The following is a 20441-nucleotide window of genomic DNA, read 5'->3' as shown; positions in this document are numbered from 1 at the left end:
GATTTTTTTTTTGAGGCATTCGATACATTTTAGACATTTTTTTTACTAAAATACAAATATAATAGTAATAACTTTGCATTTCAAATGCAAAATGTATACTTTCAACTTTTTTGTTTAATTAAGAATTGAGGTAATTGATTGATTAAATGATGGGCTTGATCAAAAGAATGAAAAAGAAAGAGATGATGAGCTCTCTTTTTAGTTGGGTCAATGGAATTTAGGATTTTAAAAACTGAATTTCTTTTTATTTTGGATTAAAACTTTTAATTGGGGGTGCAAAAACTAAATCTAAAATAATTTATATATGAATATTAATACTAGTAAAAAATTTTTTTTTTTTTTGGGGATGCAACTGCACCCCCATGTTCCATGGTGGATCCGCCCCTGCCTACACTCCCACAGTTAATCAAAAAAATGTCTTCAGAAAATATTTATCTAATCATGATATAGACAATATATTTATATTACTCCATATTCCCCATATCTGACCTTTTGTTGCTTTCTGAAGAAGATATTAATTCAGTAAACTCATTACCTATTCACAAATCACGAATTCATTTATTAAGGAAGCTGTAGGCCCTGAATATCATTTTCTAATAAACATTTCCTGTCACACGAAATTCAAATTCAAACAAAATATATTAAACACAAAGTACAATACAAATACCATAACATTATATTGAAATAATACTCCATTATAGGGCAGTATAGACTCCTGCTACTTGAAAACTTGAGTGGTTGGATAGGAAATAGTCAAATATACTAAATCTTAAATTTTCAAAATGAAAATCATACTTTAATGTTGCCAACTTCATTAGAGTAAGCGATGACAGTGTATATATATATAGGGAAGGACAACAGTAAAAACAATTCTTAAAATAAAAACTACAAACCAACAAAAATATATGAATTTTATGTAGAACACGTATGAATTCACTGTATATTATAAAAAGAAATATAAAATGACTCCACATGCATACTAAACCCTCTAGCCTGATTCTAATTGCCCATCTATTAATTGGAGGTAAAGTGTCTCATCAACTGAACTAAGCTTAATCATTAAAATTATTGTTTATTATTATTATTATTATTATTATTATTATGAGGAAATTGTTACAAAATATTAAATACCCTGTTAGTAGCCAAAACTAACAAAACCTCATTGCAATGCTCTCTTATAGAGCTGTCAAATTGCATACCAACAAGCTGAAAATAATCAAGCAGTTTATTAGGCAGGCTGCCCTACAATACCAATACATGTAATCGGGCCAATTGGGCCGGACCCAAAATTATTTCAGATCCATAAAAGAATGGGCCGGACCGAATAAAAACCTCCCTTTCGACACCTCTGGTCTCTTGATCAAATAATAGTAATTGTGGGATTCTGAATTAATTTTTGAGAATCCATTTCATATAATGAGCTTATTGGGCCTGTAATTCATTTTTGACAACCTAAAAAGGCCTCTTGAGTGATGTACTTAACTCAAAAAGGAAAAAGTAAATAAGTTATTTTAAGTAGGTTGAAAGTTTTTCTTTTAATTACCACTCACACACATTCCATACGCACACTGAATTAATCGAAGTCGAACTCCAACCTATTGATTAGAGTGAATAGCCCATGATCCCTTAAATAGAAACAACTAAAAACATAATTTAAGCTTGCAAAGGAGATCACAGATAAATAAAGTAAGCATAAGACTCGATCAAGAAAAAGCAGAGTGATAATTTTGATCTCAAGGCGCACAAAGAAGCAAAACCAGAAATTTGCAAGTAAGTCTCCATCAAGAAATCATATTTGATGACATTGACTACGCAAAACTGTAGAGGCAAAAGCATCTAATGGGCCGATCCAAAACTAAATTTTGTTGAAACCGATAAAAATACTACTCCCTCCGTCCCAAACGAAATGTCTTATTTTCCTTTTTATTCCAAACGAAATGTCCTATTTCCTTTTTTGGCAATACATTCTCACTCTATACTTAATATTTAAATAATTTCTACCAACCTACTTTATAGTACAAATTTCTTAATCTCGTGCCGAAAAGAAATATGACATTTCGTTTGGGAGGAAGGGAGTACTAAACAATTCGGCCCGATTAAAACGAACATTGTGGAGTATATGTTTCTTCTGTCTTGTATCTTGATTGGGATGGTCGAGCAGTTGCGTTGTTTCTGTCAGAATTTATTTTCATTTTTATTGGGTGGTTTACCGATGGAAAAAAGAAAACTATGAGACTCAACAGCTCAATCAAGATTTCCCGGGCCCTTATGTCGGCTGCCGTGAAAGATGGGTGGATTTCCGGTAGTTTGGAATCTGTGCCCAAGGAAACGGCGGAAGCGGTGGTGATAGGCGCCGGAGTGGTGGGCGTGGCGGTGGCGCGTGAGCTTGCCGCGAAAGGTGGGAGGGAGGTTTTGGTTGTGGAGTCGGCGCCGACTTTTGGGACTGGCTCCAGTTCTCGTAACAGTGAAGTTATTCATGCTGGTATTTATTACCCTCCAAATTCCCTCAAGGTAATTTCATTTTCTTCTTTTTTAGGTTTTTTGATACTTGATTTTATGAAATATTGGCTGATGGGAACTGATTCTTGATTTTGTGAGTATTGCAATGTCTGAAACTTTTATCATTTTATGTGTTAGAAGGCATGTGAAAAAAGAGGCAATAAATTAGGGTTGGTTTTTTGCATTCTGATATTGGTATTATGTGGATGGAAAAGGGAGTATTTCCCATCACGAACATGCCTTGGATACCAATGTGTTTGATGGCTTATGTATTATTGAGACTATGTTTATGGGGGAAATGTGAATATCATGTTGTGAAGATTTTGTTATGGCTATATGTCTGGAGACTATATTCATTCGGGTTGTGGATTTGCAAAGCAGGCACGTTTGTGTGTGAGAGGAAGGCATTTGCTCTACGACTATTGTAGAGCACATGGCATTCCTCATAAACAGATTGGCAAGCTGATTGTTGCCACTCGGCCTTCAGAAGTTCCCAAGTTGAGTGAGTTGATGAGTCGAGGGGTTGAGAATGGAGTGGAAGGTTTGAGGATGATGGACGGGGAAGAAGCTATGCGTGTCGAGCCACAGCTCTACTGCACCAAAGCCTTGCTATCGCCCGTTTCTGGGATCATTGATTCCCATTCTTTGATGCTCTCGCTGCTGGTATGTATCTATTTTTGTCCAGATGAATGATAAGAAAATAAAAAGTTTGTTGTGTATAAGGTTTGCTGTTTTTAGAGCCGCATTGATAGGAATGTAGCATTTAGGGGGAAGCTGAGAGCCATGGAGCCATCTTCTCTTACAATACTAGTGTGATTGGTGGTAGATACGAGGGAGGCCGACTTCAGCTGTACGTTTGTGAGAGCGAGTCCCTTAGAAACTGGGACAGGGCGTCTCCCTTGAAGCCCGATCTAATTCTTAGTCCCAGAATTGTTGTGAACTCTGCTGGCCTGGGTGCTCTGCCTCTTGCCAAGAGGATTCACGGCCTAGATGATGGGATCGTCCCAACGCCCTACTTTGCTCGTGGCTGCTACTTTACGTTGTCAAATGTAAGATCGCCTCCCTTCCAGCATCTGATCTATCCCCTACCGGAAGATGGTGGGCTCGGGGTTCATGTCACTTTGGATTTGAACGGCCAGGTGAAGTTCGGCCCTGATGTCGAGTGGATTGATGGTGTGGACGAGGTCTCAAACTGGCTCAACTTGTAAGATATAATTCTAGAATGTTAATATCTGGAAACCATGTGAATATGCTAGAAATCATGTTTTTGTGTGATACAAGGTTTGATTATTCTGTGGGAGGAGATGGTGCAAATCGTTTTTACCCAGAAATAAGGAAGTACTATCCAGATCTAAGGGATGGATCGTTGGAAGCGGGGTATGCCGGTATTCGACCCAAGCTTTGTGGGAAGCAGCAGATTCCAAGTGATTTTGTAGTGCAGGTGAGTGGAAGCATAAGCATGTATGAGTTGTTTGGTGTGCATGAAGCTTAATAGAGATGGTATTGTGGGTGCAGGGAGAGAAGCTTCATGGCGTACGAGGTTTGGTAAACCTGTTTGGTATCGAATCACCTGGCTTAACTGCAAGTATGGCCATTGCAGAGCATGTTGTACCTCAATTATCACATCATTTCAATTAATTACCACATCCTTCAACCTTTTATGTATGCGATGATTAAGAATTGAAAGACTTAGTTGTGTTGCTGAATCTATGCATACCAAATTCTTACTTCCCACAAAACAGCGCATAAAAGAGACTAGAAAAAACACTATTGGCGAACAATGTGATCACGTAAGCAAAAAACTTGACTCACGGGCTACCAAAACTTAAAGGGACATTTATTTTAGAGGATTAGTCTTGGTAGATAAAAATAGGAAGGGTAATTCTTTGTTTATTTTTATGGATTGAAATTTTGGGATATCTCAACGCCATTGATTATTTTTATCGTTTAAGCTAGTTTGACTTGATTCATATTCCATTAAAAGAGTGATATTGGAGAAATTCTACTTTTGGGTACAAAAATACTCAATCACTCGTCTCCAAAAGAGATGAGAGATAGAAACAAAAGCTATAATAGATAAATCACTTTTCATAATTATTAATAAGAAAATACATTTAACCGTCCTTGAATAAAATGTAATTTATATGTATTTATTCTAATATATCCTTATTTATTCACAAATAATGAGAAACCATTTTATATCCTTATTTTATTAATAAATACATATAAATCATAGCCCACATTTTACTCCTTATAGCCCCTTTTTTTAGATACTATCAATAAATAAGGATATAATATAAATACATATAAATCATAGAAATCGAAGAAATTGGAATGATGAATTAAAATTTAATTTAATTTGAGCTATAGAGGGTAAAATAGCAAATTTCTAATTTATTATTGAAAGTATTTTAAAAAAAAGGACTATAAGGAATAAAATGTGGGCTATGATTTATATGTAATTATTAACAAGACGAATAAGACAGGATGCATGTGCTTTATAACTTTTGAACCATAAAATCTTTTTCACATAATACATAGTAATACGTATCAAATTAAAACTTTTGTTATGATTTTATAATTTGATATGCATATTGAGCATTTTATCATTAGTCGAATTACATTACTTAAAAAAATGAAAAGAAAATAGAATTTATATACATACACGTGTCTCAAACTCGAATTTACTAGTGAAAATAAATTGAAAAGTGATGAAAAATAATTATTGTTAGACAATTTTTTAAATATTTTCTGATGAATGAGTTCAACCATGAAGAACAATTGGTGAATTCAGTACACATCTTTGGAAATAATAGGAAATAAAAATTATTAATCAAATTACTCATTAAAAAAATTAAATACTCTTTCTGTCCATATAAAATGTATCTAGTTTATCATTTTTGTTTGTCCAAAATAAATGTACTCGTTTTATTTTTGGTAAATTTTCATTAACGATAAAGTGAGACATTTACTCCACTTACAATACGCTCAACTATTTTATTAAAATTTGTGTCGTTTAAAGTGAGTACATTTTATGTGGATGGAGTAAAAATCTTATGAGTACTTAAGATAAATAGAAATATGGAAATATAGATGATGCATGAATTAAGGTGGTATTTTGAATATATTATTAAATTAAATACAAATAAAAATAAAATATAGTATAATTTAAGAATTGTATAATAAGAATAATAACAAATAAAGGAAAATCGAGAGATTTTAAAATGGTGAGAATTGATGATACCATATAAGATAGAATTATTTTAATATTGTATAAGAAGATTTTTGTTGTTAAGGTAAAATAACGATTACACACTAACAATATATACATGAATTTTGAGGATTCACGGTGCAAGCATTAACTAACAAAATAAAATAACGATTACATGCTAACAATACATAAATGAATTTTTTAAAAAGGGTGCTCCGAGTGGCGAGGACAACGAGTGACCGCAAAGCATGTGTCCAAACATGCCAAGCAGCACCACCTTCAAACCACCGGCGGGGTAAATCAACTCCGGGAGACACACGCACAGGGCATCGCCGTTTTTATAAGGAAAAAACACTGGAGAAATAACCCGTAAACTATACAACTCTGATTACAGAGAAGGTTTAGGGTTAAATGCAAGCAAGTGTAATCCCGGCCCCACACCCATCCTAGGAGGCCCATGTCACTCAATTTAAAGAGAAATAAACTATCGTGAAAAGGCAATGTGGGAGCACATACTTCCACGTATAATTTCATCCCTGCACATTATTATATATCTTAAAGACAAATTTTTATTTTTTTCAGATGCACCCGATATTGCTGTCGACCATATAACCTTGTTGGTATAAGAAATAAGATATTAGTTTATGAGAATACAGTCCTAATTTTCAAATGCTTCTTGTTTCTTGAATTAGCACATATTTCTACTACTATAGGTACTGCATCAGCAACATTATCTCTTGATCTCATAGTTCTAAAACAGCACATTAAATTGAGCTACACACCTCCCTCCCTCTCTCGCTCCCTCAGCGTTTTCTTTCCTGCCGCCATTTGAATACAGGTCCTGCCGTTGGACAAACAATTTCATCTTCACGAAGCTTCCGTTTCCGGCCCTTTTTCTGTCGTAGAGTAAATAAGTGATTACATCAAACACCAGACAAAACAAAGAGCTCCAAGTAAATTAGAAGGCAATGTTGATACCTGCAATTCTTTCTGCATTGCCATATCCATGTATATCTTCTCTAGCTCTTTAACCCGGCTTCTTCTAGCTTCTAGCTCACGGTACGAAGCAATTGTCTTCCTGCATACAGTAACTTCAGCCAGATTTTTTTTTTCTTTTTCAAAATAGATATCATACAAGTTATGTGTTTTGCATTATTTAAAATGATTACAGGAGTAATCTATAATAAATCAGTTCATTACCGTTTAATATCTTTGGGCAAATCTTCAAAAGAGTGATTTTCTCTGTGTTCAGAAGCCTGAGCTCGAACTTCTCTTGCTTCAGTCCTAAAAATAAATAAATAAATAAATAATAAGGAATGATTAAGAATATATCTTTGCAGGCTGGAAAAACACAATTGACAATTCACAAACAATGCCATAAAGTAAGCCGAAAACTTCACTCAGTGGGTACCAAAACTTTAGGAAATAGGTATATAAACACAAGCTATTATAACAGGAAGAGAGCAACCATCCCAAACCACTTCATATTTAAAGGGAAGATGCAAGCTTTTATCTCCCAAAACTTAAAACACAAAACTTCAGATTTAGCAATCATATGCTTTCCTACAACAAAATATCAAGACAAAGAAAATGAGAAACACTAAAGTCCTGTATACTAGATTCCTAAGAAAAGTAAATCTTCAGCCTTCAACCTACTGATTCAGTTTGAAGTTACTTTATCAGTTCCGCTACAAAAGTATACAAGAATCACCGAGGAACTCACAACTACTCACCTATCTTCAGCATAGTAAACATGTTGGGTTGATGACTGATTGTCAACAGAATGCAGTGTAGCATTTAGCTTTTCAATTTTCTGTATCAGAACAAACAATGTTTAGACATCAAACCTATATAACAACTTTATCAACTAAGATACAAAGACCCCAAGCAAGATGATAACCTTTTTCTCTGTTTGAAGTTTCTGCAAAATATATCCAATATCTTGCGTCTTCATCAACATCAGTTCTTCCTTGGTGTACTTGTTCGCTTCACCCCTTCACCATTCAATAAGAAATACTAAATTATGCACAGTCACAATAAACAACCTTCGAATCAGATAACATTTTCTAAACTTACTCCTCTCTGTGGACTCCACGAACAGTTTTTGATTTAATCATCTTGAAGTAAAACTCATCCGGATTCCTAAACGCCGCCTTTTCCTTGAGTTTCTATATTGTGCATATATAGGCAATGTCAGCATAAACTCTTCAAAATATCACAAAATTCATTCTTGAACAAAAACTTACTTGCAATGTTTCCTCTTTTCTGTGGAAGGCACGTGCACGTTCGACATAGTCCTTATGCTTCTCAAGCAGCCCAAATTTCTTCCTCGAATGCCTGGCATACCACCAAACAAATCAACAAACGATTACATAAAATCAAAACAATCAAAAAATTTGAAATTATGAACAAAAAATAGAAAAGAACACTCACGGCTGAGAACGCTCCTTGTGAGCTTTTCTCGGGAGAGCATTCCTCAAAGACGACATTTTCACGCACCTGTTACAGAAATTTCACAACAAAAACCTAAATTAACCAAAATAAATAACTACTTAGAATTTAGGGCTGGTAATCGGTTAACCGGAACCAGTTAACAGCCGAAGTAATATCCGAAAATCGAACCAGTTTAAGGTTCGGTTAACCGATTAACCGGTTAATTCGGCTATTTTCTAAATCGTTTAGAAATCCGGTTAGTTCAGTTAACCGATTAACCGGTTAATGAGGCAAATTAACCGAATTAACAAATTCAAAAAAAAATCGAATAAATTCGTACTTGCACTGCACTTCTATTATTTCAAATGAAATATGGTGTGCATAAGTGGGAAATGCCTAACAGAAGAAATAGAAATATGGTTTCATATATAAAGATATGGGAATGTGATAAAAATCAGTTTAAGCATAAGCAGTTTGTCAAAACGCCTGAACTTGAATCAGTGAATATATATGTAGAATTCAACTTTTTCCCATAAAGTTAAGATTGCCAACTTCAGTAACCTTCATAGTTTATATGACAGAATTCTTTCTACATTAACAAATGTATTCCCAGCTTTTGTTTCAATGGTGACCACAAATTTGAGTTACAAATGACAAATCTACTACTCAATTAACAAATCTTCCACTGAACAAGTACAAGCTAAACATAAACTGAGGGCTTCATTCTCAATTCGAAATTTCGAATTTCAAGCCCTAAAAATTGAGGGCTTACTTACCGAAGGGGAAGGCTAGCTGCAAGCCTGCGACGGAGACGACCGGTGACGCGGCTGAGGCGGAGGCTGGTGGTGGTGGTGACGACCGGTGAGGCGACTGCAACGGTGACCGGTGAGCCGACGTGAAGAATATCTGTGGACCGAGGGGTAGCTCAAACAGGGTCCCACAGAGGCGCCGTAGACCGAGGGATAAGTGGCGCCGGTGGCCGGTGGGAAGAGGCGCCGACGGCGACAGCAGAAGCGCGGCTGACGGGCTGAGTGCTAACAAGTGAAGTTTGAATCTACCTCTGCCCTAGACCGACTAACTAATTTGGCAATTTCATAAATTCTAATATGAAATATATATAAATAAATAAATTAATTAATAGTGATACACCGGTTAAATTCGACGGATTAAATCGATTAACTCCGATTAACCGGTTAACGAAAACTAACAGCACCGGTAATCGAACCGAATAGGTAAAAATCGGTTATCGATTAACCGATTAACCAATTTTTTCGATTCGGTTAACCGAAAAATTTAGATTAAAAAAAAAGGGGCTCAAAAACAAAAGTAAAGTTTCAGAAATCATATTAAGACTACCCACCTATTACACAAATTTTACAACAAAAACCTAAATTAACCAAATAAACAAGTATTTAGATAAAACAAAGCTCATAAACAAAAGAAAAGTTTCAGAAACCATTTTAAGAGTCAGCACCTAATACAGAAATTCCACAACAAAAGCCTAAATAAAATAAGGTACAAACAGTAACGTACTTGATGTAGGGTTAAGAATCGGAGGTCAGCAGTCAGCACCGCCGCGGCCGTGAATAAGGAGCGTGTGCGTCGAAGATAAGGAGATTGTAGCGCCTTAACCAATTTCTGAAACAATGGGGTAATGATTTGGGCCTAGGCCCAACCAACAGTTTCATATAAAAAGCCCAGCCCATCAAACCCAACACAATTGTTTGAAAAATAAATACACGACGATTATGTAATAAAATTTAACTCATGGTTTAGTGTGTCCAATGTTATAAACTTATAATTTAATTTCCTCAGCGGATCAGAATTCAAAATCAATAAAAAAATATTGTTGATGTTAGTTATCAATTACAATTGAAAAAATAAAAATTGATTGTAGTTCTACAATTTCTTTGTGAGCTATGTTTTCATTGATTTTCTTGAAATTTTGGGCTCAATATGATATGATTATATTATTCATTTCCTGCTGAGCAAACTTAGAGATTACATATTTATTTCTGATAATAAAAATCTAATGGGCTAATGGGTTGGAGCATAATTGGGCCAATCTAGAGATTGGTCACAATAGAAATAGGCATAATCCGATCTATTAGCAAGAATTTCATCCATTATTTTAAAATAAAAATTAAATGTAGTATTTATACTAAATTTCCTTGTGTAGAGATAAAATAATTGTAGATGAATTGAGCATTAGAATTGAGAGGGCTTGACTAAATTGGTGTGAGACAAATAAGAGTTGGATGTTGATGATAAAATAGTAGTGGGAATTTAATAAAAATGTGAGCAAAGATTAAACATGTGTATCTGGCATGGAAAGAAATGGTAGATTTTTGGGCGTCTTTGATTGCAAACATCATTCTCATAATTGAAGATAGATGTTAACGAGGCATGGGATACGGTCGTTTTCTTGTTATGAATGGGCTTATCATCTGCAGACTTTGACAACCACATCTTTGCACCATCTACCAAATTTCAAAGCCCACTTCTCCCCACTTGTGGTTGTTTGATTGATAGAGTCCACGGTCGGACTTCTTTTTTTTTTTTTAATATTTAGGATGTATATTTATTAATGGTAACAAATAACTAAATATACGTGTATTGAGTTTATAAAATTTTACTAAAATGAAATAATAATCTCGCTATAATTTACATAAAGAATAAGTTATGAATTCAAATTTCGTTGTCGATCTACATAACTAACATCAATAGATATCATGGAAAAATAACAAAGCTCTCTCTCTCTCTCTCTCTCGTTTGTAAAGAAGGAAGAAATGTCGTTATTGTGTGCGCAAGTTAGAGGGTGTTTGGCTGAGCTTATAAGCTCCTCAAAATAGCTTATAAGTTGTTTAAGAGTTTATAAGCTCCTTTAAAGTGTTTGGCAAAATAAGCTATTCAACAGTTTATAAGCTCCAAAAATAATCTCCAAGAGCTTATAAGCTCCCCAAAAAATAAGTTTCTCTATCCCAACTTATTTTTTCATAATCTCATATGCAACAATCTTTTTACAAATATTTTTCAACTATAATTTATTATTTTCATCATATATAATTTAAGTTCATTTTTTTTCGATTTTCTCTCTCTAAAAAAACATTTTCTTTCTCTAGCAAAAAAAATTCTCTCTCTAGCTTATAAGCTCATTTATCCAAACATTTTGACAACTTATAAGCTCTTAAAAATAACATCTTATAAGCTCTTAAAACATCTTATAAGTTCCAAGAGCTTATAAGCTCTTTAAAATAAGCTTAGCCAAACACCCTCTTAATCGCACTTTAAATCCAATTGCAGAAAACACAACTTTGAGAATATAAGAAAATATATCTAAAAATTATTATTTCAATGGCATACTTATTATTTTGTTGCATTTGTAATTACATATAGTATATCATTAGCCACTGGGGGTTCTTTAAACCCCCTTGCTTTCTCTCTTCCTTTGTATCCTTCTTTTTTCTTCGGTACTTCTAGTACCTTGATCTATTAATATCAATCTTTTCCTGACCAAAAAAAATATATCATTAGTCATGATTTAAATTTAGATATCGATTTATGTAAAGTGAAATGATGTCGCACAAAAACTCTTCCACAATTATTTTTTAAATGGAAAAATGGGAACGAGCTGATAGGATACCCATATATAAAGATAATCAAACAGATTATAAATTATGATTACATTGCGTATTAGCATTATATAAAGTAAGCAAAACATCTATCTAACGAACGGAAACCATCAAACACTCGAAGTGATTAAATAAAGACAAAAGAATAAAGCACTAGATTTTATAGCCTCATGGAAAATGATATAAATGATCTGTTGCAAAATAATATTTTATTTTTTTGAAAGAGAAGAGATATTATAAATCAAGAGAAATGGTCAATAATTTTATTTCTTAATTTATTGTATTGATATAGACTATATCGTCACTGAACTTACATAGAGTATAAAATATTATTGGACATGCGTGCATAATTCAAATTTCGTGATTTCTAGTACAAAAGTGAAAAGACTAGTCGAATAATTAAAATATGTATCGAAACTTCCATGAAATTACACTGAAATTGGACATGTTCACCAAGGTCCACAAAACACACCCACCCGAAGGCACGAAACCAGAAAAGTCCAGTTTTACGCATTTTCCCCAATTTTGTTTTCCCAAATACTAGTAAATTAAAAAGTAACGGAAATTTTGTGGAAAACGATGCATCATCTAAGCGAAAACTTAGTCATTCTCCAGAAAAATAATCTTACAAAAAGTATCCAAAAAACTCATTTATTCATCAACTGAGGAGGAGGAACGATTTTCCATTTTGTCGACTATATATACTACTGAGTGCACCTAATTAATTTAGGATTTCAGACTCATAATTTATCCTCACTAGAGCTGTGCAAAAACGAACTAATCAAATCGATGGGTGTAGTTACAATACATCATATTTTTTTTTTGATCGGACAATACATCATATTAGCTTTGTGTAGTTACAATATATATCCTCTTTTTTTTTTCTAGTAATTAAAGCATGTCTTATTTTATTTTTATTTTGACTTGGGAGAGGGGAGCGGTGGGATTTGAACCCTGAATCTCACTGTTCGTAGACAAGAGTTCGACTGCTTGGTGTCCTCTTGAGAACAGTAAAGTCTGTTTATGTACCACTAAAACAAGATTAATGTTTAACTTATGAACTACACATATTTATCGTTGAAAAATTGAATATTTTTCATTGTAGAAAAATTAATACTACATGGTATTTTAATTTCAATATTTTAAAAACTATTAAAAAAGAATAAAAGTTCAAGTAAATGTCATGTGCTATTTCACAACTAAACATTTAAATTAAAGTTATTATATACGTATATAACTAATTTAGAAAAAACTATGAAGATTGGATATCTAAAGTAAAATCTCGATTTAAAACTCAATATAGAATTTGGAAGGATATGCGTTAATCGACTAGTAGTGGAGCACATGATGTAATTTATCAATTGTTGGTTAGTCCATGCAACAAATAAAATACTCTTTGCCTCCATGAAACATCTTCATTTACTTTTATTTTTATCTATTTTCAAAACATCTTTTTAATCTATGTTTAAAAATAATTTTATTAATTGATATTGTTTTTAATTTGTGAGACTCTTTCTCCATCAAATTCAAATTTTACTTTCTTCATCTCAATTAACTTGATCAATATTCTTTTTTGAATCGTCCCAATTACGTTGTGAAATTTCTTATATGGAGTAAATATAATCAAGTAAACATCTAATCAATTATTCACTTTATTATTAAATATATTTAAAATATTAATTTTATCAAAAAAATTGATCTATTTAATTGGAACAAAGCACTATGAAGATCCTTGTCGTCTCCTCTTAAAAAGATAATACTAGTAAAACAGAAGGAAAATAAAAATAAAGAAATATTTTTTTTTTTGGAGGAAAAAAAAACCTCTCTTTTGATGGCAAACCGTCATTTCAATTTTATCCTACTTTTCCAAGTTTCAGGGATGAGATTCAGTGTCCCACAATCTTATGTGTGTCACTGTGTCCCATGTTTATATCTATTATTTTAAAAATATTTTTTATAAAAATAAAATTTATTATAATACTATGAATTATATTTAATATTTATTTCAAAAAATTAAATTTTTTGAAAAGTATATACCATCACTTTGAATTTATCAACCTATTATTAGCTAATAAAAGTGAAATTAAATGATAAAAATTAATTATATACCCTAAATTGATGGAATAAACCCTAGTTAATAATCACAAAATTAAACTAAAGCATATAAAATTGAAACTGAAGAAAATATATATAAGAAATTAAACAGAATTGAAAGTGGGACATAAAATGTGGTACACTGTAGGGGTGAGCATTCGGGCGGGTTGGGTTGAAACCGAACCGAAATACCCAAACCGCCTAAAAAATTTCGAACCAAACCAAACCGTTTGACTGGTCAAAACCGAACCGTAAATTTTCGGTTCGGTTTGGTCCAAACCGTTTTTTTTTTTTTTTTTAAAGCTATAAGCAAAAATTAAAATACTATGAATAAGCAAAAATTATCACATCTAGATAAATCCATTTACTTCTACAATCAAGAGTTTGTAAAAATTAAAGAACAAACACATAATAAAAATCTTATGTACTTTTGAATTTAATGTAAACTGTAAAATTCTAAATTTAATTTTTAAATATTTATTAATTAATTATTTAAAAATAAATATTTATTAATTGCACTACAAAAAAACCCACGATTACCGACGGCATTTTGCCGTCGGTAATAAGACACGGCCGCCGGTGATAAAGGTTACCGGCGGCAACTCGCCGTCGCTAACCGGCTCGTCGGTAACGCCATTACCGACGGCGATTGGCCGCCGCCGGCAATTAACGGCGGCGAAGCCGCCGGCATTTCCGCCGTTAAATACCGTCGTTGAACGACGGAGAGTTGCCAGAAAATTACCGACGGCAAATGCCGTCGGTAATTAGCGGCGGCGAGATCACCGTCGGTAATTTCCACCGGACGGTGGTGGCGTACACGCCGGAGTTGTTCAAGGTATTACCGAGGGCAAAATGCCGTCGGTAATTACCGACGGCATTTGCCCTCGGTAATATTTTTTAATTTATTTTTTTATTTTATTTATTTATTTATTTATTTATTTATTTTATTGTATATCCACAATTTATTTCGGTATTTATACAGTATTGCATAATTTAGACGAACTTCTCAGTCGGTCACCCATCTTAGTTGTGCTCTAAGTCAAGCACGCTTAACCTTGAAGTTCTTTTCGAATGGTCACAAGTACAGAACACTCGTATTATTGATATATATAGTATCTATTAATTCATTTAAAGTCTACTTCAATATACAATATCATATATAATTCATAACCTTAGAATATGTCGAGATGATATACAAAAAATGTTGTTAATTACGGATTGGGCTCGTTTCCGTTCTTATTTTTATGTCAGAAAAATATTTATTAATTAATTTATTATTAATTTTCGATTTTTTTTTTATCAATCTAGTTTATACACCATTCATAACCTTAGTGTTGATTGATGAGTGAATCACTAATCAAATTAACATTATTAAGTTATAATTATCAGTTTCTCACTAACAATTTTGAATGTTTAGCAATAATATTAGAGTAGTGATGATTGATGAGTGAATCACCAATCAAATTAACATTCTTAAGTTATAATTATAAGATTCTTACTAAGAATCTTGAATTCTTAAGTAATATCTTACATTAGTGATGATTGATGAGTGAATCATTAATCAAATTAACATTCTTAAGTTATAATTATAAGATTCTTACTAAGAATCTTGAATTCTTAGTAATAATCTTGGATTGGTGATGATTGATGAGTGAATCACTAATCAAATTAACATTCTTAAGTTATAATTATAAGTTTCTTACTAAGAATCTTGAATTCTTAGTGATAATCTTGGATTAGTGATGATTGATGAGTGAATCACTAATCAAATTAATATTCTTAAGTTATAATTATAAGTTTCTTACTAAGAATCTTGAATCCTTAGTAATAATCTTAGATTAGTGATGATTGATGAGTGAATCATTAATCAAATTAACATTCTTAAGTTATAATTATAAGATTCTTACTAAGAATCTTGAATTCTTAGTAATAATCTTACTAAGAATCTTGAATTCTTAGTGATAATCTTGGATTAGTGATGATTGATGAGTGAATCACTAATCAAATTAACATTCTTAAGTTATAATTATAAGTTTCTTACTAAGAATCTTGAATTCTTAGTAATAATCTTGGATTAGTGATGATTGATGAGTGAATCACTAATCAAATTAACATTCTTAAGTTATAATTATAAGTTTCTTACTAAGAATCTTGAATTCTTAGTGATAATCTTGGATTAGTGATGATTGATGAGTGAATCACTAATCAAATTAATATTCTTAAGTTATAATTATAAGTTTCTTACTAAGAATCTTGAATCCTTAGTAATAATCTTAGATTAGTGATGATTGATGAGTGAATCATTAATCAAATTAACATTCTTAAGTTATAATTATAAGATTCTTACTAAGAATCTTGAATTCTTAGTAATAATCTTACTAAGAATCTTGAATTCTTAGTGATAATCTTGGATTAGTGATGATTGATGAGTGAATCACTAATCAAATTAACATTCTTAAGTTATAATTATAAGTTTCTTACTAAGAATCTTGAATTCTTAGTAATAATCTTGGATTAGTGATGATTGATGAGTGAATCACTAATCAAATTAACATTCTTAAGTTATAATTATAAGTTTCTTACTAAGAATCTTGAATTCTTAGTAATAATCTTGGATTAGTGATGATTGATGAGTGAATCACTAATCAAATTAACATTTTTAAGTTATAATTATAAGTTTCTTACTAAGAATCTTGAATTCTTAGTAATAATCTTAGATTAGTGATGATTGATTAGTGAATCACTAATCAAATTAGCATTCTTAAGTTATAATTATAAGATTCTTACTAAGAATCTTGAATTCTTAGTAATAATCTTGGATTAGTGATGATTGATGAGTGAATCACTAATCAAATTAACATTCTTAAGTTATAATTATAAGTTTCTTACTAAGAATCTTGAATTCTTAGTAATAATCTTAGATTAGTGATGATTGATGAGTGAATCACTAATCAAATTAGCATTCTTAAGTTATAATTATAAGATTCTTACTAAGAATCTTGAATTCTTAGTAATAATCTTGGATTAGTGATGATTGATGAGTGAATCACTAATCAAATTAACATTCTTAAGTTATAATTATAAGTTTCTTACTAAGAATCTTGAATTCTTAGTGATAATATTGGATTAGTGATGATTGATGAGTGAATCACTAATCAAATTAATATTCTTAAGTTATAATTATAAGTTTCTTACTAAGAATCTTGAATCCTTAGTAATAATCTTAGATTAGTGATGATTGATGAGTGAATCATTAATCAAATTAACATTCTTAAGTTATAATTATAAGATTCTTACTAAGAATCTTGAATTCTTAGTAATAATCTTACTAAGAATCTTGAATTCTTAGTGATAATCTTGGATTAGTGATGATTGATGAGTGAATCACTAATCAAATTAACATTCTTAAGTTATAATTATAAGTTTCTTACTAAGAATCTTGAATTCTTAGTAATAATCTTGGATTAGTGATGATTGATGAGTGAATCACTAATCAAATTAACATTCTTAAGTTATAATTATAAGTTTCTTACTAAGAATCTTGAATTCTTAGTAATAATCTTGGATTAGTGATGATTGATGAGTGAATCACTAATCAAATTAACATTCTTAAGTTATAATTATAAGTTTCTTACTAAGAATCTTGAATTCTTAGTAATAATCTTAGATTAGTGATGATTGATTAGTGAATCACTAATCAAATTAGCATTCTTAAGTTATAATTATAAGATTCTTACTAAGAATCTTGAATTCTTAGTAATAATCTTGGATTAGTGATGATTGATGAGTGAATCACTAATCAAATTAACATTCTTAAGTTATAATTATAAGTTTCTTACTAAGAATCTTGAATTCTTAGTAATAATCTTAGATTAGTGATGATTGATGAGTGAATCACTAATCAAATTAGCATTCTTAAGTTATAATTATAAGATTCTTACTAAGAATCTTGAATTCTTAGTAATAATCTTGGATTAGTGATGATTGATGAGTGAATCACTAATCAAATTAACATTCTTAAGTTATAATTATAAGTTTCTTACTAAGAATCTTGAATTCTTAGTGATAATATTGGATTAGTGATGATTGATGAGTGAATCACTAATCAAATTAATATTCTTAAGTTATAATTATAAGTTTCTTACTAAGAATCTTGAATCCTTAGTAATAATCTTAGATTAGTGATGATTGATGAGTGAATCATTAATCAAATTAACATTCTTAAGTTATAATTATAAGATTCTTACTAAGAATCTTGAATTCTTAGTAATAATCTTACTAAGAATCTTGAATTCTTAGTAATAATCTTGGATTGGTGATGATTGATGAGTGAATCACTAATCAAATTAATATTCTTAAGTTATAATTATAAGTTTCTTACTAAGAATCTTGAATTCTTAGTAATAATCTTAGATTTGTAATAATCAATGTTTAAATTTTCACTTGTATTTCAATATATATTTGATTTTAATGTGTTTGTATTTTTATCTTTGATCAATTTATTAGATGATAAATGAAAAAAAAAATTAAAAAATTAAAAAAAATTAAAAAAAAAACATAAAATTAATTACCGACGGCATTTGTCGTCGGTAATTAGAATTTGCCGTCGGTAATTTTGGCCGGACGGCGGTGGTGCTATCGTCGGATGTCTCCGGCGGTGGTGATTAGCGGCGGCCGGTTGCCGCCGGTAAATACCGACGGCAATTGCCGTCGGTAATAAATAATATATATTTATATTAATATATATTTAAATTAGCGACGGTGTAACCGCCGCTAATTAGCGGCGGCCCGTTTGCCGTCGGTAATGCGCCGGTAATAGTCAAAAGGCGGGTCGCCTTTTTTGCCGTCGGTAATTGCTGACGGCGGCGCCGCCGTCGGTAATTTTCGTCGCTATTTACGCGTTTTTTTGTAGTGTTGTATTTAAATCGGGCGGGTTCGATTTATAAACCAAACCGTTTTTCTCAAACCGAACCTGAACCGTTTTCTGGTTGTTTGAAAATTTTCAAACCAAACCGAACCGTTTTCTCTACATAAACCGAACCAAACCGCCCGGTTTGGTTCGGTTTGGCGGTTCCGGTTTGGTTTTGCTCAGCCCTAGTACACCGAATCTCATTTCTTTGGACCCCACAACCCACCAAACAAGTCATCTCTACCATTTAACAAATTTCAAAAATCGTTACTACATTATTTGGGGGGGGGGGGGGGAAATTAAAATAGAATTCAGAGCATACCACGTCTGATAGCTTTAAAAAAAAATAGCATACCATGTCTGATCACGATCAATGTTGAAAAATCGAAATATTCACTTCGAATCATTTTGTAAAACATGAATACATTAATAGAGCATTTAATTTACATAATTAATAAGATGTATATGATTGAGTATTTTAATTTTTAAAAATATAATTTCTCTAATTTCATTTTTTTAGTGAGATATGAATCAAGCAAAATTAGATCAAACGATCTAAATAATAAATAGTCTTAAGGTATCTCAAAGTGTCAATCACATTACATGCGATAGTTTTTTTTTTATTGGAAGTGTGTCAATGTCTTCAATATGGTAATGGAGCTTTTGTCCCCCACGCGAAAAATGAAAGCACAAGCTTTTTGACCAACTGTGCGTGTGCGGCGCCACGCCGGTGCCATCTCCCCCTCCCCGGCTTCTCCTTGGCCGTTGCTTCACCGACGACGCGGCCCTCCTCGCAGCAGCAGCAGACCCTCCTCGCAGCAGCAGCAGATCGGCCCTCCGCTCCTCGCAGCAGCAGCAGAACCGACGCCGCCGCCTCCTCGCAGCTGCAGCAGACCTCCGCTCTCGCTTCGCTCGACGCCGCGCTCTCGCCGCTCGCCGTCGGGAGCCACGCCGAGAAGACGGACGCGCTGCTCAAGCGGGCCCAGCTGCAGGCCACCGGAGGTTAAAGAGCCGCATGAAAACTGCAGCTTGAGAAACCTCACCGCAGCTTGAGAGCAGCGACGCCATCGACGTCGCGCGGCCTCGACGTTCGCGGCTCAAAGCTGCGTCGAAGGAAAGCGGCGACGTCGTCACAGATTGCCTCCGTTTGTGAGAAATGGCATCGCTCCAGCCTCCCCTCCAAAATTACCCGATTGTGTCTAATAACTTTGCTCCTGTCAGTCGATCATCATCGCCACTCCACAGTTCTACTAGGGATTTCACCACTACTGATCAGACGACAATGAACTCTACGACAGTAATGACGGCGCTTCTCTTCCCCGAGTCTGGGATCACGATGCCTCCGAGCATCACTGTCACAGATAGTTCGGCGGAGAATGCTAGAGCTACTGATGATGTTTCGTTCCCGGAAATCGCTGCGGTGATGACTGCCCATACTGTCGGTGTCTCTACTCAGGCCGATGGTCCTAAGGGCCTGATCCCACCTCGCTCGATCGGGACTGCCCATCCGAATGTGGTCAGTCCACCGTCTGCTTCGAAGGTGTCGCCGGTCTCTTTTGCAGATAAACTGAAAGCTAGGGATGGCAGTCCGACAGAGCAAGTTTCCAAGCCTAGGGACGTCCCCGCTCATGACTTTACAATCCTCCGGCCAGAGTTGGTGGAT

At 33.2% G+C, this 20441-nt stretch overlaps 3 protein-coding genes across 8 annotated transcripts in view; 2 read left to right on the top strand and 1 right to left on the bottom strand.

The window, feature by feature from the left end:
• The window catches only part of LOC131001622 (H/ACA ribonucleoprotein complex subunit 4), an 806367-nt gene that overhangs the window by 5763 nt on the left and 780163 nt on the right, over window positions 1-20441 (top strand). The gene's annotated exons all lie outside the window — the stretch shown is intronic.
• On the top strand, window positions 1930-4238 carry LOC131001958 (L-2-hydroxyglutarate dehydrogenase, mitochondrial). The gene is made up of 5 exons (XM_057928615.1): window positions 1930-2511; window positions 2881-3162; window positions 3267-3703; window positions 3781-3940; window positions 4015-4238. The coding sequence occupies exons 1-5, from the start codon at window positions 2230-2232 to the stop codon at window positions 4135-4137; spliced, it is 1284 nt and encodes a 427-aa protein (XP_057784598.1). The 5' UTR covers window positions 1930-2229; the 3' UTR covers window positions 4138-4238.
• Window positions 6305-9767, bottom strand: LOC131002234 (probable U3 small nucleolar RNA-associated protein 11). 5 transcript variants are annotated; one of them, XM_057928751.1, is made up of 10 exons: window positions 9677-9767; window positions 8920-9170; window positions 8144-8209; window positions 7957-8047; window positions 7787-7878; window positions 7611-7704; window positions 7444-7523; window positions 6911-6994; window positions 6689-6788; window positions 6305-6606 (listed from the first exon to the last, which is right to left on the bottom strand). In XM_057928751.1, the coding sequence occupies exons 3-10, from the start codon at window positions 8197-8199 to the stop codon at window positions 6514-6516; spliced, it is 690 nt and encodes a 229-aa protein (XP_057784734.1). In that variant the 5' UTR covers window positions 8200-8209; window positions 8920-9170; window positions 9677-9767; the 3' UTR covers window positions 6305-6513. The 5 variants fall into 5 exon arrangements, with proteins under 5 accessions (XP_057784734.1, XP_057784730.1, XP_057784729.1 ...); XM_057928747.1 differs by having other exon boundaries at window positions 8920-9177; window positions 9677-9755; XM_057928746.1 differs by lacking the exon at window positions 9677-9767 and having other exon boundaries at window positions 8144-8236; window positions 8920-9631.

The sequence above is a fragment of the Salvia miltiorrhiza genome, chromosome 1 (assembly GCF_028751815.1).
Source record: "Salvia miltiorrhiza cultivar Shanhuang (shh) chromosome 1, IMPLAD_Smil_shh, whole genome shotgun sequence".
Lineage (NCBI taxonomy): Eukaryota > Viridiplantae > Streptophyta > Magnoliopsida > Lamiales > Lamiaceae > Salvia > Salvia miltiorrhiza.
This window is presented reverse-complemented; position numbering and strand designations above follow the sequence as displayed.